General features: G+C 39.9%; 1 protein-coding gene across 1 annotated transcript in view; it reads right to left on the bottom strand.

The window, feature by feature from the left end:
- LOC135706872 (phospholipid-transporting ATPase IF) overlaps positions 1 to 20,089 on the bottom strand; it is a 50,515-nt gene extending 30,426 nt beyond the window's left edge. The window contains exon 1 of the mRNA XM_065228551.1: positions 19,758 to 20,089. Within this exon, the coding sequence (XP_065084623.1) occupies positions 19,758 to 19,760 (3 nt within the window). The 5' untranslated portion in view covers positions 19,761 to 20,089. The remainder of the gene's footprint in view (positions 1 to 19,757) is intronic.

Below are 20,089 nucleotides of genomic sequence, written 5' to 3'. Positions count from 1 at the left end.
GCATTCGGGGTACTCGCACACAACGTATATTCGTTATAAATCAGGTAAAACAGTAGTGTGACACAATGTTATGTTACTGCTGGCAACTGCTTTTAAGATGAAATGTCACTCAGTTAGCGAACTCCCAACCATAAAACACCCCAACGAGCGAATGATGAGTTTCGTCATTTTTATTTTATGGACGACAAATTTTGGACGATCATACACTCACTCCATTTGATGCTATCATTTTTAGCACTTGGTTGAAATTATTCACACTTCGTTGGGTTTGCACTTGCTGTCCACATAAATGGAAGGTCACACCTGGGTATCTTGTACCACTCTTTCCACAATGAATCATGATCGTTTTGTAAAAAAAAATTCTAGAGCGCATGGTTTCTACAGCACAACTTCATCAAATATCAAACAGAACACAGCAAAACTAGTGACAACGCACTACAAACATATCAGAAGCATTCGAAATTCAGTTTCTCGTAGAATTGTAAAAAGCTTCGCACATGATTCCCCATTCATATGGGGCGATCGTAGATCTATCTATCAAATCACCATCGATATTAAACTTTCACTGCACGCACAGATCTGAAAATGCTCCAAAATTCCAAAACATGTTTCCAGTGTCACACTACTACCCGCGAGAGTCCACCCGCACCGACGACGATCGGAGAAAAATGATATCATTGCAAGTTCGCAGTCACTCGATAACTGATTCGCGCGCGCTATCCGCGCTTCCCTGCGAGAAACGGTATTTAAAAGCAGTAGCGCATAAGATCATGCTATGTGACCGCCTCTCCCTCTCTCCCACACTCTATTTATACGGGGGGTACGTAAACACGAATTTGTGTACCTACTCGTCGTTATGACTGCCATCGATGAAGGTGATCAGCAGTTTCTTAAATTTTGGCAAGTGATCGGCCTCTTCGTTGCCTACTTCGATTATCGACCGCTGGACAACCAGCGACGATGGGTCAATAAATTCCATATTTTACTAGCAATATGGCATATGTGAGACCCTTTTTTCTCGAGGTTCTAGAAAAAAAATTCAAAATATTGTTCCACCGTAGTGAGTGTTTGATACGCCCTTGACGAATAAAGAAAAGCACAATCCTTTTCTAATTGTGTAAATCAGTTTGAAAATGAATAAAGGCAATTTTTGATCGATTCTATGTCTGAATTCTAAATCTCAATTTTAGCTGAACCAGGGATGTCCAATTTATGCCCCAAAATCATGAAAATTTATCATTGTTGACCGATCGGTAGGCCACCCATCGCACCCGTAACGTGGGTAGATCACCTTTTCGTGGTACGTTACGGGATGTAAGATCTACCACCGAACAGGATTTTTCAGTAATCAAAGGAACACATCTTACTCCTTGTTACTTTTTATGCCTTGTTGATAGTGATAAGTCCCCGCGTTGCCTGGACCGAGGATGATATTCAAACAAGGAAAAAATGAGTTATAGTACGTTCAGACTACAGAGTTATAACATGTTATAACGCTATCTTGATGGAAGTTTCTGTGTTGCAATTATTTGACAACCGTTATAACATGTTATAACTCTCCAGTCTGTACAGCGTTTTAGTTAGTATTCATCTATGTGATTCCTAATCTTCTATTCGTTGTTCGCTAGTTTGAAGTGTTTTAGACTAGGGTTCTGATGCATGGTCATTATCGGTGTCATTGTTTGTTTTTGTTGCTAAGGAATCCAGTTTTGATTGACAAAGGGGCGCACCTTTGGAGGGTGTTCCAACACTCCGAAGGGTATAAATAGCGGGACCTTTCAATTATAATCGCTTCCTTGCGATGAAGGCAAGAATGACAACTGCATGAAAACCGAATACTTCATCATTTCTCAATAGGGATGGAGTAATACGACATGCACTAAACTGAGGACACGGGATATACTACAATAGATCAAATTACTGGTCGCAGTAGTGTTATGTCCCGAACAGAGGAAAAAAATCGCACCGGGACCTCTTGCGATGAACAAGTTAACTACGATTTCCGATGCGGTTGTGAGCCGGCGCCGGTGGAGTAGTGGTAAGTGTGACTGCTTTCTAACACCCCAATGGGTCTGGGTTCAATCGCAGCCGAGGTCCGTGGGATTTTTCTGAGGCATAAAAATCTCTGGTCACGTCTTCCTTCGGAAGGGAAGTAAAGCCGTTGGTCCCAGCCCATGTGTGTTGTGAATGGGTGCGATATCCTACGCAGGTGTGGAAGCTGCCTTCCTGCACATTCGGTTGCCGTCAATGGATGGCAATCGATGTCCGTCGGTGATTGGCACTAGATTGCGGAACAGAGACCGACGTTAAATAAAGGAAAAGAAGAAGAAGATGCGGTTGTGTTCACCGAAGTTGCTACTCTACACCCAATCGCCATCACTGACGTTTTAAGCGTTCGTGACTACCAGTACCACCGGAACGGCCATGTGTCTGGTGGACCAACAGTCATCGAAAGCCACTATCCAGCAATCTAAAACTAGCCTAGAAGATTTTGAACTGTTCAAACCGGAAAAAAACACAACACAGAGTAGTAGCAACTATAGTCGCTATATTCATAGTCTGGCGGATAGAATTTCGATCTATCAAAAAGCGGAACCAATATAATATATTTTAGACCAACAATTGAAAAGGTACTCTCAACTTTTATAAACAAAACGTTGATTATTCTTTCCTCGCCAATGGAACGCAAATTACCGGCATCATCGGATAGGGGAAACTTTTCTCAACCTGAATTTGTGTGTTAGTTTGCGTAGGCGAGCCTTGAGTCACGAGAAAAGGGTTTCCAAAGATTTGTTCGCACTAGCTGATGTGCTCTTTTCTGTTGTTGGTCGTGATTTGCTCGATTGGTTCCGCTATTTGACAGCTCAATTGGTTCCCGAGATTATAGCCGCCAGACTATGAATATAGCGACTATAGTAGCAACCGGTAAAAAATAACTATTTTAAATTGGCTCACGTTAAAGAGACGAACCAGCTACAGGCTGAAAGTCTCTATAATAGAGTAAAAAAAAATTGGCTCACTACTTGACTAGCCTATAGGCCTTTATAATGCACCACCAACGTAGAGGCCACCAAGCGAGTTCGAGAGGAAACGTCAACCAAACCGTTTATTTTCATCAGAAGAAGGATTTTTCACAACGCAAATTAAAGCATTCTTCATTGAATATCTTGCCAATTTCCATCAGTAATTGTCTTATTTTACGATTTTCCGCGCATCTGAACTGATTTGCATCTTAACTATTCACACACAATGAAATTCGGAAGATCATAACCACTCAGGCATTATTGGAATTTTACATTTTTCTCACCAAAAATATTCCTGAACAGTAGCAAAAATCTCGGAAAAAATGATATTAAATTTTTCAACTATAGATCAAGTTTTCGAGCATCTCAGGTGAATCAATTTATCAGGAAAAGTGAAAAAGTGTTCCGCTTCCAATGTCTCACGGCAAAAATTTCTACTCACAACAATCTTTTTGACGTTCTTATATTCACCACCAGAGGTTGAATCGATCGCTTAGTTTCTATTAAAAAGGCGTATTGGTCCCAAGTACATCTATAAGCGAATCCCATTCTAGTCTAAAGTCTAGTACTACACTATGTTTGTTTTGATTCGCTATGAAAGTTTGACAGATAAAATGAGGGGTTCGTGGATTTCCCTATGTTTCGAGGGGTGCATCGATTAGCTAGGGACCGAAGATCCTCTATGGTAGTAGCATAGAGGTAACTGTAAGACTAGAAGGTTCCGAATAAACGTGCTCAACTTTTTGGCTCAGCTCTGGTACTCTCTTCGGTCCCAAGCTAATCGTTGCACCCCTCGGAACATAGGAAAATCCACGAACCCCTAATTTTATCTGTCCAACTTTCATATAGAATCAAAACAAACATAGTGTAGTACTAGAATGTCGACTATAATGGGGTACGTTAATCGATTTGCTTGGGACCAATAGACTAGTCAAGTAGTGAGCCAATTTAAAATCGTCACCGGTTGGTAGGGGTATAGAGGTAACTCTAAAGTGACGTAGTTTCCCCGAAAAGTGCCGTGGTTCGTGAGCTGCATAAGCGAATGGTGTCGGATCGCCAACAAGGGAAGCTAAGCGTAATGGATTCTTTCGCTTCCCGGCTAACCACCAAGGATCCCCGAACACCCACCGTCTTCACTGTGGTGGCTCAGTCAGGAGAGCTAGTTTCACCACCGAAGTTAAGAGCCAAGGAGAGACGAAGCAGGCCGAACCGAATGAGTGTTCGCCTGGGTAGTCTACTACCAGGACCATCTACGGCGAGTATTTGGTTCGGTGATTCGTCACCATCGTCGCCGAGGAGGTTCCGATAAAGGAGTCTCGCTCATCCTCCCGCTAAAGGCCAAGGACCGCTGCTAGGGAGCTAAAAGTGTAGAAGGAGAAAACGCTCGGCTCGGCACAGACCGCCGCACAGTGGGGCAGCGAAGCCATTCGTGTGGCCAAAGCCTCTAGCGCCGTTGGTTTGCTTTCTACAGCAATACAATGTTGTACAAAGTTGCTCAATACTAAAAGCGCCATCTTTTGAATGTTTCATATTAGTTAATTTTTACGCCACATAGGTGGCGCTCGAGTCTATCTTTTGAACGGAGCATCGTAGCCGAATGGTTTTAGAGCAAAGTTGTGTAATTTAAAGTGTTGAGAAATGTTGTCGAAGACATAGAAACTCTATGACTCATATTAAGCGAGATATCGGGCAATTAGTAAAACTAACCTCTAAAATTGCGTTTTTTCCTTTTTTCACCTATATACGTCAAATGTATAAATTTTATACTCTGATAATTATCAAAATGGTTTGACTCATCCAATAAATACCCATTACTTTATATATCATGCCTTATTATAAAGTTATTAACATAAATGTCAACTGTGTGTACAGTTGGGCACACTCATTGGCACTGTTTGTATGTTGCGACTTACAAGAGAGCCTATAGCTTGCACGATTTACCCCGGCGGGCTGGCTACGAGCAGAGTCCTTCCAAAGAAGAATACTAAGATGAAACTGTCGGAAGAAAAACTTTCTATTTTAGTGTCCTCGTTCACGGTCCCTTTCATCCAATGAATAACCCCCGTATGCAAGGTAATTTTGTGGTTTTGCTGCCCCCTCGGTGAAGATGAAATTTGGCGCACTTTTTATATCAAAACAATCACACCAAAATCAGAGATGTCCCATTTTTTAATTACTCGATTAACAACTAATCGATTATTTTTTGTTCGCTGTACTGTCATTTTTCCACCAATGAGAATGTAGTCAATGTTTGAAACGATCGGTGATGATCCTCTGGAGAAGTTAATGCTTAACTTAATGATATAACCGATTACAAATATTTTATTTTTCGGTTCGTTAATCGATTTCGAATTCGAATGAAAATCGGCCATCACTAGATGAATGTGAAACGTCATTTCAAATATTAGGACCGTACATAAATAATGATACAATTTGAAAGGGACCAAGGCTAATCACAAATTACGTCCCCATGGTAACTGAAATAAACACGAGTGTTCACCGGTTGGCTGAACGGTCGGTAATGTTTTCGGTAATCGAGAACATTACCTAAAAATCTGTAATCTTGATCAGCAAAATTAGGTGTCAAATTTATCCAACGATCGGTAATGTTTACCGATGTGCATTTCTTGATTTGTAGTCGACTTTACCGGAGAACTGTAATTTTGAGGACGATATGCAAATCGAAAATTACCGAATTTTTAAAAAGGTAACCGATTCAACTGTAATTTGCTTTAATATTGTTTCAAGATGGCGGTCACCGCAAACCATACAATAAATTTGGCTGCAGTCGTGATCAATGTGTTAATGTTGCAAATTGCTCCACCAATGAACAAAAACAAGTTTTTGTCGGAAGGATTCGGTGCTACACTGAAAACAGGGAAGCATTGGATGAAGATTCCAAATGCTGTTTTAAAGATCGTCGCTAACCGGAGTGGAACTTGGACCGACAAAAAAAAAACAAGCAACATCATCGGCCATCTGTAATCTGTATTTAGATAACGAAAATTAATTACTTACGGAAAATATCTACGATTCACTCATCTTGGTGTTGCATAACAGTCTCCATAATTTCACCTTTTTTCACAAACACGGACGTTTTAAAAGTCGATCGCAAATCACAATATGGTGGATTTGACGTTTACCAAGACCGTTACCGAACTCAGTAATGGAACGCTTTGTTTACCGAAAATTCAGTAAAATATTTCACCGAAGTCAGTGATGAAGTTGATTTACATACCTGCCGGTAAAAATGTTTACCGTTTTCGTTTAATTAAAATGAAATTACCGAAATCGGTCATTTCATTCACAGTTTTCAGCAATAAACCGAAACATCTGTAATTTTTAGCATTACCGATGTAAGACGGTATTTTGACGTAGGACTACGTCTTTGATTTCTTTATGGGGGTACACTTTGTGAAAACTGAAAATGGAACATGTAACCAAATTATGAAAGATTTTGAACGTTAATAACTCAGCTGCCCCTGAACCAATTTTAATAACTTTATCACCAATCGATCAGGGCTACGCTTACGCATCAATATCAATGCTTTTGACTGTTTATGTTCAACAACAAGAAACTATTGAAAAAGTAATAAATGTCAAGCATTGTCCAAAAGCGTCGAAATAATTAACAAATCCACCAATTACGTACATGCATATGCTGCTTCCCCAGCACAGTCTTCAGAGAGTAGTAAGTAGACGAAACAAGTCGAAGTGGCATTCGCCTCCGATCCTTGGGCGCGTCCGAATAGGGAGGATGGAATTGCGTAATATTTTGCACACTCATCGCCATATTCAGAACCACACGCTCCCAACGACTTCTCATTGGTTACTGTGTATAGCCAATAGGAAGCGAGAAAATATCGTACCGGCAGAGCTGGTTGTCTATCTAACAGGTAGCTAACTGCGCGTTCGCATTAGTTGCGATTCACCCGTTCAACAGCAAATATACAACAAAGGAGGCATGGCTGGTCGTGGCAAGGATTTGGTAAAGGAGTCGCCAAGTGTCATCGGAAGGTTCTGCGTGATAACATCCAGGGCCTGCCATTCGTCGTCTGGCTCGAAGTGGTGGTGTCAAGCTCATCTCCGGTCTGATGTACGAGGAAACCCGAGGTGTGCCGAGAAAATGTGATCCGTGATGCCGTCACTGAACACGCAGCTGCCTAAGGCTTTAAGCCTGTACTACCATCGGCCCTTTTTAGGGCCACCAACATTTTCCAAAAGAGTTAATTTTCTGAACATGTCCCAACTAAGATTCATATCAAAAGGTTCTTTTCAGGGCAATCATAGTCATACTAAAGAGTATAAACAGAGACAACCCCGCTAAAATTCCTTTTCCTACACAAAACACAAGCTCCTGCTTCAGTTAACAAAAATATTTATTATAGCATACCACGTAGTCCTACGTCATCATTGCGTACAACCCCATTGGGCTGTCTCTTGTAGTTTTTTTTTACCGACCTCAGCCCAAGTTACATTGCAGGTTTTATTGCGGCTTTATAGCATTCTACAAGTCTAAATCATGGTCTACAGAACTCCGATAAAACCAAAATTGTTACTTGGGAAGGTCTCTGTTTAAGTGTGTAAGCAACCTATGGGTAATAAACACAACAGTTAAATTAATTCTCTTCCATCGCTGAAATTGGATGCGAAGGCGAAGCGATCCTCTGAGGATCAGAAATATTGACAGCTCAATTGGCAGTTTCGTTGAAGCTATTCCGTCAATAAAACATCCCGCATTAATAGCATAGAGTTACCTCTATGTTAATATTGAGGAACAGCTCGCGATGTGATAAATAAGCCCTCGGCTTAAAACCACCTAAGTAAAGTTTTAAAATAAATTCAATACCAACAATTGAAAAGGCCTCAACTCAATTTTGTAAACAAACCTTGTAGGGCCATTTTGTCGAGAACGCAAACTAACAAAATGAACAGGTAGGGGAAATTCTGGCCTTACAAAGTTTGTTTACAAAATGGAGTTGAGGCCTTTTCAATTGTTGGTCTTGAATTATACAGTCGAATTTCGTGGGTTGGGCTATGTTTAAGTGGGCTACGTTTTAGATGGGCTCCCGTTAGTTGGGATGTAGCCCACCTAAATTGATGAATCTACGCGAAACTGCACCAGTGCATGCGACACCTAGGTTTGAAATCCAAAACCACAAAAGTGATGATGTACTAAAAAATATTCCATACGATTTGACAGCTAGCAAAACGTCATTATCATTTTCACATCATTTCCATCTGCTGGCCGACCGTAACGTAGATTCATCAATAGAAGTCAAACGTTATTTCGGACAGTGCTGATTCCTTTTCGAGGGGCTCATGGATAAACAATTTGGATAGCTGCTAAACGATGTTGATGATAATAAACAATCGGCGTATCCCTCAACCAATTTTCAGGTTGACAGCTCAGCCCAATTAACGAATTCCTTCCACCAACTGTGCTACACGCTATTTTGAGGCTACTCATTTTTGAGTCGAAAATCACTCAGTTCAGCCAAAAGGGAAGTTACTCAAAAATGGGTAAACATGCCTTTACTCAAATTTGAGTAAACGTGTCTATCGAGGAAACTGGGTAACGGTTACTCAGATGATGACATTTGTCAACTGAGTAAACCTTACCCATTTCTATAGAAACGAAGGAATGCCCCATGAATGCTTTATATATAAATTATTTCGTCCAGGAATAATATAAACAAAATAAGAAACAATATGCAAATTATAATTTTGTATTTATTGATACCAAATCATTTTGATAACGGAATTGTAACCTGTCAATCGGTTTTAAAAGTAGTAATAACAAAACAAAAATAGATAAAATTGCTTCAGCCTGGATGGCTTCCATAAAATTTGAACAAACCTCGATCACACACTTTCGGGAACTGTTTGTTAGAGTTTATCACCGACTAGCTACTTTTTAAAACTGATGTTTGATTCACTGCGCAAAACTCGCCTTGTCACAACCAGCATTGCCAGATATACCGATTTATCGGTATTTATACCGATTTTCAAACTTGATACCGATGTACAGATAAGGTAACTCAGAATACCGATTTTTGAGTTTTAATACCGATTTATACCGATTTTTTTAATAATCAAAATGATTATTGCTCGCCCGCACTGAAACTATTGTGAGCAGTGCTGTAAATTCTCAAAATCATTTGAACATTTTTTATGAAAATGAGAAAAGTAGCTATTCGCTATCAAAGGGGACCTCCTCCGAATGGGTGATATCAGTTGCTTAGTCATTTGACGAAGGCATGGATCATTCTCATTTGAGAAACGCTATACATCATTCGATTGATCTTTCGATGGATAATTCGTCGAACGAGGTTGAAGATATGATCACGGTGCTACAGTGGAACTGCCGTAGTCTAGTGCCTAAACTAGACTCGTTCAAATTTTTACTTCACAATTCTGATTGTGATATATTTGCTCTCTGTGAAACATGGCTTTCTTCCGATAAAGAACTCAACTTCCACGATTTTAACATTATACGCCTGGATAGAGACGATTCTTATGGAGGAGTACTTTTAGGGATCAAAAAGTGCTACCCTTTCTACAAAATTTCCCTTCCTGCTCTATCCGGCGTCGAAATCGTTGCTTGCCAAATAAATGTGAAGAACAAAGATCTTTGCATAGCTTCAGTATACGTTCCACCAAGAACCTCCATTAGCCGTAGTCAACTCTGGAATCTAGTTTCAATTCTTCCATCCCCAGTATTAATTCTGGGTGATATGAACTCCCATGGTACTGGGTGGGGCGATCTATATGACGACAATAGAGCGGCTATTTTTTACGATTTATGTATACACGTATAGCAAAACCTCCGGCTCGAGAAAGCCGACTCGACCTATCTTTGTGTTCAAGATCGCTATCATTGGATTGTCAGTGGAAGGTTATCAATGATCCCCATGGTAGCGATCATTTGCCAATTATCATTTCAATAAAGTGTGGCCCTCACTCTGCAGAACCATCTCGGGTTCCATTTGATCTTACAAGAAACATCGACTGGCAGAAATATGCAACGGCGGTGACAATCGGTGTCGAATCAATAGATGCGCTTCCACCATTGGAAGAATATCGATTCCTAGCCGATTTGATTTACAAAAGCTCACTGGAAGCACAAAAAAGAAAAGTTCCAAGTGCACCCTTTAAAAGGAGACCAGCCACACCTGGTTGGGACGAAGAATGCACAAAATTGTATGTAGAAAAATCTGATGCTTTCAAAGCTTTTCGTAGACACAAAACCTCCACTTACTTCGAGGAATATTCAAAGCTTGAGACAAAGCTGAAACAATTAATCAAAGCAAAAAAACGCGGTTATTGGCGCAATTTCGTCGAGGGACTCTCACGAGAAACCTCAATGAAGTGTGGCTCGCAACATGCGTAACCGCTCATCTTTCAATGAGAGTGAAGAATACTCCAACCGATGGATATTTGATTTCGCTAAAAAGGTCTGTCCGGACTCAGTTCCAGCACAAAATATTCTTCGAGAAGCGTCTCCTAGCGGCGGCTCTCTGGATAGACCATTCTCAATGCTGGATTTCTCTATGGCTCTTCTTTCATCGAACAACTCCTCACCGGGAAGCGATATGATTAAATTCAATCTTCTGAAAAATCTCCCAGATATCGCTAAAAGACGCTTGCTAGATTTATTCAATTCCTTGCTAGAAAACAATATTGTACCGCCTGAATGGAGACAGGTCAAAGTAATAGCCATTAAAAAACCTGGCAAATCAGCGTCTGACCATAACTCATACCGTCCGATTGCTATGCTTTCGTGCATTAGGAAATTGTTGGAGAAAATGATCCTTCGGAGACTCGATCACTGGGTCGAATCAAATAACTTGCTATCAAATACACAGTTTGGGTTCCGCAAGAGCAAAGGAACAAACGATTGTCTAGCGCTGCTTTCCACAGATATTCAACTGGCCTTTGCACACAAGGAGCAATTGGCTTCAGTATTTTTGGACATTAAGGGGGCTTTTGATTCAGTTTCCATTGAAATTCTGTCAGACAATCTGCACAGATGTGGACTTTCTGGAATTTTAAATAATTTCTTGTACAATTTGTTGTCAGAAAAGCAAATGAACTTTTCTCTTGGACAACTGACAACTTCCAGAATTAGTTACATGGGCCTGCCCCAAGGCTCATGTCTCAGCCCTCTTCTTTATAACTTTTATGTCAAAGATATCGACAACTGTTTGGCAGAACAATGCACGCTAAGACAACTTGCAGATGACGGTGTGGTTTCCGTAAGAGGTCCACATGCCGTGGACTTGCAAGGACCATTGCAAAATTCCTTAGATAACTTGTCTTCTTGGGCTATGAATCTAGGGATCGAATTCTCGCCGCAGAAAACTGAACTGGTAGTGTTTACTCGAAAGCGGTACCCAGCCCAAATGCAGCTTAATCTTTTGGGCAGAAACATTACCCAATCATTGTCTTTCAAGTACCTTGGGGTCTGGTTTGATTCAATATGCACTTGGAATGCCCATATTACGTATTTGAAGCAAAAATGTCAGCAGAGGATCAACTTTCTCCGTTCAATTTGCGGCACATGGTGGGGTGCTCATCCGGGAGACCTCATAACGCTTTATAAAACAACAATTCTCTCTGTTCTAGAGTACGGCTCTTTCTGCTTTCTCTCGGCAAGAAAAAGTCACCTAATAAAATTGGAACGAATTCAATATCGTTGTCTGCGTATTGCTCTAGGCTGTATGCACTCAACGCATAACATGAGTCTCGAGGTTCTGGCAGGAGTAACACCCCTCCAGAACCGTTTCTGGGAGCTCTCTCTCAGAATACTAATCAAATGCGGAGTGACGAACACACTTATAATTGCTAATTTTGAAGAAATTCTTGGGCTGAACACACAATCTCGATTTATGAGAATCTACCACCACTACATATCATCAGATATGTGTTTTCCTTGTTACACTCCAGACCGTGTTCACTTCACCAATCGCAGTTCCTCAATTGAATATGATCTGACCATGAAACAAGCAACTCATGGGATTCCCGATCAACTTCGACCTATTATTATTCCGCGTATTTTTACTGAAAAGTACCAACAAGTCAATTGCATGAAAAGATATTTTACAGACGGGTCCCGTCTCAATGGATCCACTGGCTTCGGTGTCTTCAATGAAAACTCTAGCGCCTTCCGCAAACTTCAGGAACCTTGTTCCGTTTTTGTTGCTGAGCTGGCAGCAATCAACTTCGCATTGGGGATGATTTCCAACATGCCCGCAGACCATTACTTCATCTTCTCGGATAGTCTCAGTTCCATTGAGGCTATTTGGTCGATGAAACCAAGTAGGCACTCATCTTATTTCCTTTCAAAGGTAAGGGAGCAGATGAGTGTACTGGTCGAAAGATCATATATGATTACCTTTGTATGGGTCCCCTCACATTGCTCAATCCCAGGCAATGAGAAGGCGGACTCTCTCGCAAAGGTGGGCGCGCAGGAAGGCGAATTGTATGACAGGCAAATTTCACACGATGAATTTTACCATTTAGTGCGTCAGAGTACCTTTTCGAGTTGGCAAACCGATTGGGACACTGGAAATCTTGGACGGTGGTTACATTCAATTATTCCTAATGTTTCTTCGAGAGCGTGGTTTAAAGGCTTGGGCTGAAGTCGTGACTTCATTTGCGTGATGAGTAGACTTATGTCAAACCACTACTCGCTAGATGCTCATCTCAATAGAATAAACCTCGTGGACAGCAACATCTGTCGGTGTGGAAACGGTTACGATGACATCGAACACGCAGTTTGGCAATGTACGGATAATGACGCCACCAGAGAGCGACTTTTGAATACCCTCGAGGCCCAAGGAAGACAACCCTATGTTCCTATCAGAGACGTGTTGGCAACCCGTGATCTCTGCTATATGCAGTCCGTTTATGTTTTTCTTCAAATGTCTAGTATAAGAATTTAATTCCTTTTGTCTTTTGTCTATCTTTATTAGTTTTTGTTTGTCTTGTCCCCCCGTCTCGATGAGTCTCATCGTCGCCCACTGGTCACCCACCATAGCCGGTCGAACTCCGGACGAAGCTAGAACAGCACTACCGTTCATACTGGCGACAACGCTCTGATGAGACAACGAAACCCTACCCCAAGCTCCTCCCCTGATCCTATCCTTCGAAAATGTACCCTTCTAACCTCGAGTAAGCCGCGAGTAATCGGTTCAACTCCTACTAGACATAGAATTAAGTGAATTTTGTTACACACAGTGAACAATGAATTATCGGCTCCGTAAAGCTAACGCGATTGAGCCTTCCAAATAAACGAACTAGATAAAAAAATCATTCGATTGAGTGTAACCTACACACAAACGGAGCTCTGGTCGACATTCCGGCGAAAAAGCTAAGCCAACCCGACACCAACCTGACTTCTATCAAACCCCAACCCGATGTTGACCCGACATTGACCCGACATAAACCCAAAATTGACCCGACATTAACACGACATTGGGTCGACATCGACCTTAAATTAGCCTTACATTGATCCGACATCGGGTCGACTTGTCTGTTCGGGACCATTTTGCTGGATTTCTTCCATACTCCACTCTCGTATATCAAATGATACTGAGTGACTCAATTGACAGTGACAATGAGCTTCGAATGAGAAAGGGGCTCTTCAAATTATTTTTTTTTTTTATTGTAGTCACTTTAACACTCTTGGGTCATTCGTGACTTGTCCGGGGGTGAGATTTGAACTCGTGACTTTGGCGTGAGAGGTATGGATGTTAACCACTACGCCGGGGTCGCCCCCACTCTTCAAATTATGGTCATGTGAGAATTCGTTTACACAGAATTGATTGAATGGTTGTAGTGGTTCATCTTCAATCGAATTATATGAAAATTTACAGCACTGATTGTGAGAGGCTTTTATCTTTTTTAACATTCAAATTTTTGAGCCAGCCCTAAAAAAATTTCTTCTTTAAAAATGTATTCTGCTTGATATTCTTTCGACTAATGCTTCCATTTCCTTGCCTTTTTTGGCTACCAAGGGGTCGAGAAACAGCTGATGGCGCATCCCGGTATTTCCTGTAAATCGAGAAATACTTTTATTCAGTGAACAAATAAATCCATCAAAATGTTAATTTTTCAACTTCGTGAAATTTCTCTAATCTTCCCTTCGAAGTTTCTTCCAATTTCCCTAGCAATTTTCGTCCACCTTACCCTGTAAGTTATTTTCGAGGTTATTTTACAATTCCTTTCGGAAATCTATTTCGACTTCTCTTAGAAGTCGAAAGGGTCTACGAAGGGTCCGCAGGTCGCCTTCTACTTCGTCTTCTCGCGTCAGTTTTTTCAACTTCCCCGGAACTTCAGAATTGCTTCCAGAGATTTATTGCGGTTCCATTAGCTTCAGGAACACTGCAGGATCTTTTAAGAAATTCTGAAACTGCAGAATAGTTCGGACTTTTGGGTAAGTTTAAAGATATGTAAGGGTGGTAAGTTTCGATAAATTAAAGACATTTTCATTTACTGCTGTTAAAATTCGAGGACCCGGGAATTTCAGGAAAGTCCAGAGAACTCCCGTGAACTGAGGGAAACATCTGAAATAATTTGGAAACTTCACAAGTCCAAAGAACTTCATAGAAACTTAATGGTTTTCATGACACTTCCATTTGTTCATGAGAATTGAGGTCACTTTAGGAAAGCTCTGGAACATCAGGACACACCAATTCATAAAAAAATTAACCTTTAAAGAAGTTCCAAGAAACTCAGGGAATTTCCAAAAACTTCAGCAAAGTTCCCAGAGGTTCTTGAAAACTTTGTAAACTTCAACACAGCCCCATTAATTTTTGGAGAATTGCTAGAACTTTCAAGGAGTTCTAAGGAATTAAGGAATATTTCGAAGTACATTTCAGTAATGTTCTGAAAACTTCCGAGAAATTGTGGGATTTCAGGGATGTTTTATAAATATCAGGAATATTGCTGGATCATTTGAACATGTATATGGAACTTCAGGCAATGTAGCTAACATCGCCCAGAAATCTATTTCTTCCAGATTTTTCCCAACTTCTCCTTCTGTTCCGTAAGCCCTCTGGCTTCCGCCTTCTTCCAGAAGTTTCTTCCAATCTACCTAAGCAAGTTTCTCCCAGAGCCTCCGTAAAGTTTGTTCCATCTTCTACCGGAAGTTCTCCCAGAAGTTTCTTCCCAAGTAACACATAAAACATCTTTTTGAAAAAGAATTAGAACGCTTGTTGTATAAATGTATCATAAGTGATGCAGAAAACATCCCACGTTATATATGAGGTTTAAAGATGTATTCTTCATACTTCCTAGATTCAACATTTTCAAAAATAGTTTTCTTTAGCTTTTATCTTTAACTGTTATTTAAACGTGCATCTTACTGTTTTAATACCACTATAAAACTTGTCGTATACAATATCAATCTTAGTTGAATTTATAAAGTTCGTGAAGAGATTCTGTACTTTCCAGATTGACGTAAACATTGATGGCGCCATTGAGCCGGACTGTCTCTTCACGCAGTGATTGACAGTTTCTTATGAGGTATTCAGAGGTTTGTTATAAAGAAAGTTGAAAACACTTTTTTATGACATCTCATAAATTAATACAACTGAAAATGTGCAGTTTGTCTTAAGCAAACCCCACACGCATCAATATATTGACGCGAAGGGGAATTATTGACAATAATATTGATGGTGTGAATTCAGAAATATTGTCAATCTCGATATATTGACGTCAATATAGAATGTATTGACAATACGATTATTGTCAATAAAAGTAATCGTGTAGGGTCCACTTTATAAGGGGTTGAAAATACGTTTAAATAACATTCTGGCAATTTGATGTACGCTTTACTGCTAACAAAACGTCTTTATGACGGATCGAAGGCGTTTTGAACGAGAACATAATTTTCATGCCATTGGCAAGAATATGATAGATACTTATAACAATCCTCTCATCAAGCGGAGTTGGTCTAGTTAGGAAGTAATAAGTCTACCACGCCAAGGACCAGTGTTCAAATCCCATGCTAAAGTTTTTGTTTTGTTTTTTTTTACCGCTGGTTTTTATGATGTACTTACACGGTAACCGCAAAATACTCAATAATGACTACAAAGTAAGCATTTTCGAGAGAGACTGGGACTACCCATTAAATGAGTAAACATATTACCCATTTATGAGTATTTGTTACTCAAAAATTAATACTTACTACTTATTTTTGTATTTATAATTACTCATAAATGGGTAAAATATTACTCATTAAATGGGTAGTCCCAGTTTCCCTCAAAAATGCTTACTTTGTAGTCATTATTGGGTATTTTGCGGTTACCGTGTCGGAAAAATTGACATCATAATCATTTACCCAAAATCTGGGTAGACTCCAATCATCGGAGCAAAACCAGTTTACTCATTTTTTGACAACTCCATACAGCATGCAAAAATGAGTGCGATCTACCCAGTCACTGAGTAGCTTCAAAATAGCATGTACATCCTCTCAACACTGCTCACAAATTGGTGCCTTTTTTTCCATCAGAGCAAAAATGTGAATTCGATCGTGACTATTTGATTACAGTTGCTTGAATGAGCCAATATTTTGTAAAGTTTGAAATAAGCTTTAAAATGGTTATCAAGTAAAAAAAAACTCATCTATCCCATTGCTGCTTTCCCACAGACGCATTGTTTGGATGTTTCAGTTTTCTTTGTTGAGGATGTCTAGGATATATCATTAGTGATTATTGCAATGAATTAATCGTTCTTATTCATTAGCACGAATAAATTTGGACAGCCATTAAAGATACTCTTGTTTCATTACTTTACAATTTAATCTAAGGATAATATGTTGAGTTTTGATCCTAATACTTTATCTTTCGAAAGAATCTGTTTAAGGGACGTAAGCCTTGGTGTTGGTCTGATCGTTGGATTTTTTTGACAGCACTAGTTGGATTTTTTTGTTGACAACCATCTTGAAGATAAATGAGAAAGATTTTGAAAATACGGTTATTTGAAATTATTGAAATATAAAATGCTGATGTTTGGAGAGGCTGTCAAAATCGGGTCATTACTGTATATCTGATGACTTAGGTATGATGAATTTGTAATCTCGTCGTCAGCGATGATGTAGATGACACACTTATCTACAAAAGATCGAATAAAAAAAACGCGCCCCTCATTCTCATGGTCAAAAGTTCAAGTACCTTCCTCTGTATTTGTACGACATTCATAAAGCTGTAAATACGTCTGTTATCAAAGTAAAATCACCAAAGCAATAAAACAAGATAATCACTCCAAATTTCATAAGGTACCGAACTGAAAAAAAAATCAATTCAAAAATGCACACTAAAATAATTCTTACCACCACTTATTTCGTAAGCTGCAGACACAGACAAACAGACATAACGCATTGAGTATTTTTCACTATAAAACATCGTCAGTAAAACGCTACTGTGTTACCTGACTTATAACGATTATACGTTATATACGAATACCCCGAATACAACGTATAGTTCGTCTAATTTTACATTGCAAATGCTATGCAAAATTAGACGAGTCATACGTTGTATTCGGGGTCCTCGTATACAGCGTATATTCGTTATAAGTCAGGTAACACAGTAGCGCCATATGGTCACTACACTGTCATGGGCCGTACGATCGACAGATGGCAGTAGTGTGTAAACGTCAAACCATAGAGGTAACTCTAAGACCACTGGGTCCCGAAGAAAATCATTATTATTTTTGGCTCACTCAGTACCAGAACAACGGTCCCAAGCAGTCCCAAGCTATTTCACTCACCCCTGCATGTTCTGCATGAATCCACACACCCCTGATGTTATCTGTCAAACTTTCATAGCGAATCAAAACAAACATAGTGTAGTAATAGAATTTCAACTAGAATAGGGTACGTTAATCGTTTGCTTGGGACCAATAGGCTACTAAAGTGGTGAGCCAATTTAAAATCGTTAGTTTCGTATTGATTGTTGGTCAAACGCAAGGAAATTGACAATGCGCGCCATAGGCGGCGCTACTACCAACTAAGAAAAATGTCTGTTATGCCTGTGCTATCAATGAGCTGGATTACCGAGGTGAAGCAATCGGTTAAGTTGTGTGAGTGAAACCCCTGTACGATACAAGTAATTAGTGATGTCTCTAATTGCGTTTACGTTGATTATTTGGTTTACAAATATAACAATATTTCACCTCTCTCTGTACCTCAAGGCTGTGTTATGACTGTTTGTCTGTGCTACAGGCTTATCAGCATAATTTCCTGCCATTGGGAAACATTTTTATTTTGCAATAAAAATCTACAATCTAATAGTCGTAATCCACCCATGCCTTATTTGGCGATTCATTACCGAAATTGTTTTGGCCATATCGCATTAATCATACAACGTGGTTCTTCAAAAGCCCCCTCATTCTAATCGTTACATTTAGGCTGTGTTTGGTGGCTCTATTTGGTGAATTTTCACTTAAATTTTACATATGATTTATTTTTTGCAAATAAACCTGCTAAATTCTACCAGACATATTTCTGGCAAACAAGGAATCAATTTTTGACAAACACCTTTTCGAAAAAATTTACAATCAACAAAAAAGGGATTTTCGAACAAAATCCAAACAAATTTAAGTTAAAATTATCCAAATGACACACAGCCTAAGTGAATTTTCGTTTAATATGTTATTATATATGTTGACTTGTGAAATTGCGAAGTGTAATGCGAAAAAGGACGCTACGGGGAATCACCTTAAAGCGCTGTCCAGACTGAACAGTTATAACATGTTATAATCAAGGTTTTAAGCCCATCCTGATGACATTTATCGTCAAGAAACTCTGTAGTCTGAACAGAGCATATGCATGTACTGTAAGCAGTTTACAAAATAATGAACTAATCCATCAGAAACCGATTTTGTTTCACAAATGTTTACACGGAAAATCACATCCGCGTTGGTTCGCCTACTGCAATCGATCCGGATTTTTCGGAGCCTATATTGGAACAACAAAAGCATTGATTGTTTGTTAACACTTCTCCGGTCCGAGGTGATTATCACGCGCTCGCTCATCTGCGCTGACGTTGTTATATGATCCCATCAACGATTTGCGCTCAATGGAATCATTATCGTCCCTATATTTATTGCATTTTAAATACCGAAACTAAACCGATCCCAACAGTTTACCGAAAACAAGTGTCACCATTGTAACCGCGATTTAAATCACGCGCGTGCTACTTATTTACTGTGTATGTCTCTAGTTTGTATCTACAATGTTTCCCCTCCCCAGCAAGAATCCAGATTCTAGCTAGCCGAGATTGGAAAATTTTGCATTAAGTCACCTCGAGCGCGGATCAATGATTCGCGATTTCCGATTGCGGCGTTTTGAAAGAAGGCACGTGCACACACTAGCGCCACCAACCGCACCACTACTGCAACAAACTTATCAAAAACAACTCCAACCTCTTAATTGATTCGAATTGATTGGATGCGCGAGTGGCCCCGAATGACGACGACGGTATTTTTACGAGTTTGAACTTTGTCCAAAATATCTCCTCGGTTCGGATTTCAACGCGCGGGTCCGGCGGGATCAATTTCACTGTCAAGCCCCGTTAATGAATGATTGAATTTACGATCGCAAGAGGCGTGATTTTTGTTTGCAAATTTAGAACAATAATAAACAGAATTGCAGATATATTCATGAAGCGAAATTTAAAATTGATTGTTTTATAATTGAAAGTTGTTTACTAAGAATGCTTTGCTTACCATTTTTATTCTCTGCTTCTTGTTTTTGACTGCGTCAGTTGAAACAATTCATGAATTCGATATTCTTAAAACCACAGCAGCAGCTTTTGCACCTTTAGTGAAAAATATTCAACCAAAAATATTCAAACAAACGTGTAATCATTTTCACCGTATTCACTGGTAGCAAACCATGCCTTTTTCAGTCCGATATATTTACACCCGCTTCCAGGGAAACCGCGTAGAGATAACCGCGCACGGTCTACTGGGACGGACGAACTCCGAAACAACGCTCGCTCGCTAGTTCGTATGCACGCACGCACGAACGCACGCCCAACCGCGCCGGTTGTTATGAA

Source organism: Ochlerotatus camptorhynchus, unplaced genomic scaffold (assembly GCF_037179485.1).
Source record: "Ochlerotatus camptorhynchus isolate MF236.1 unplaced genomic scaffold, CSIRO-AGI_Acam_v1.1 ptg000293l, whole genome shotgun sequence".
Lineage (NCBI taxonomy): Eukaryota > Metazoa > Arthropoda > Insecta > Diptera > Culicidae > Ochlerotatus > Ochlerotatus camptorhynchus.
This window is presented reverse-complemented; position numbering and strand designations above follow the sequence as displayed.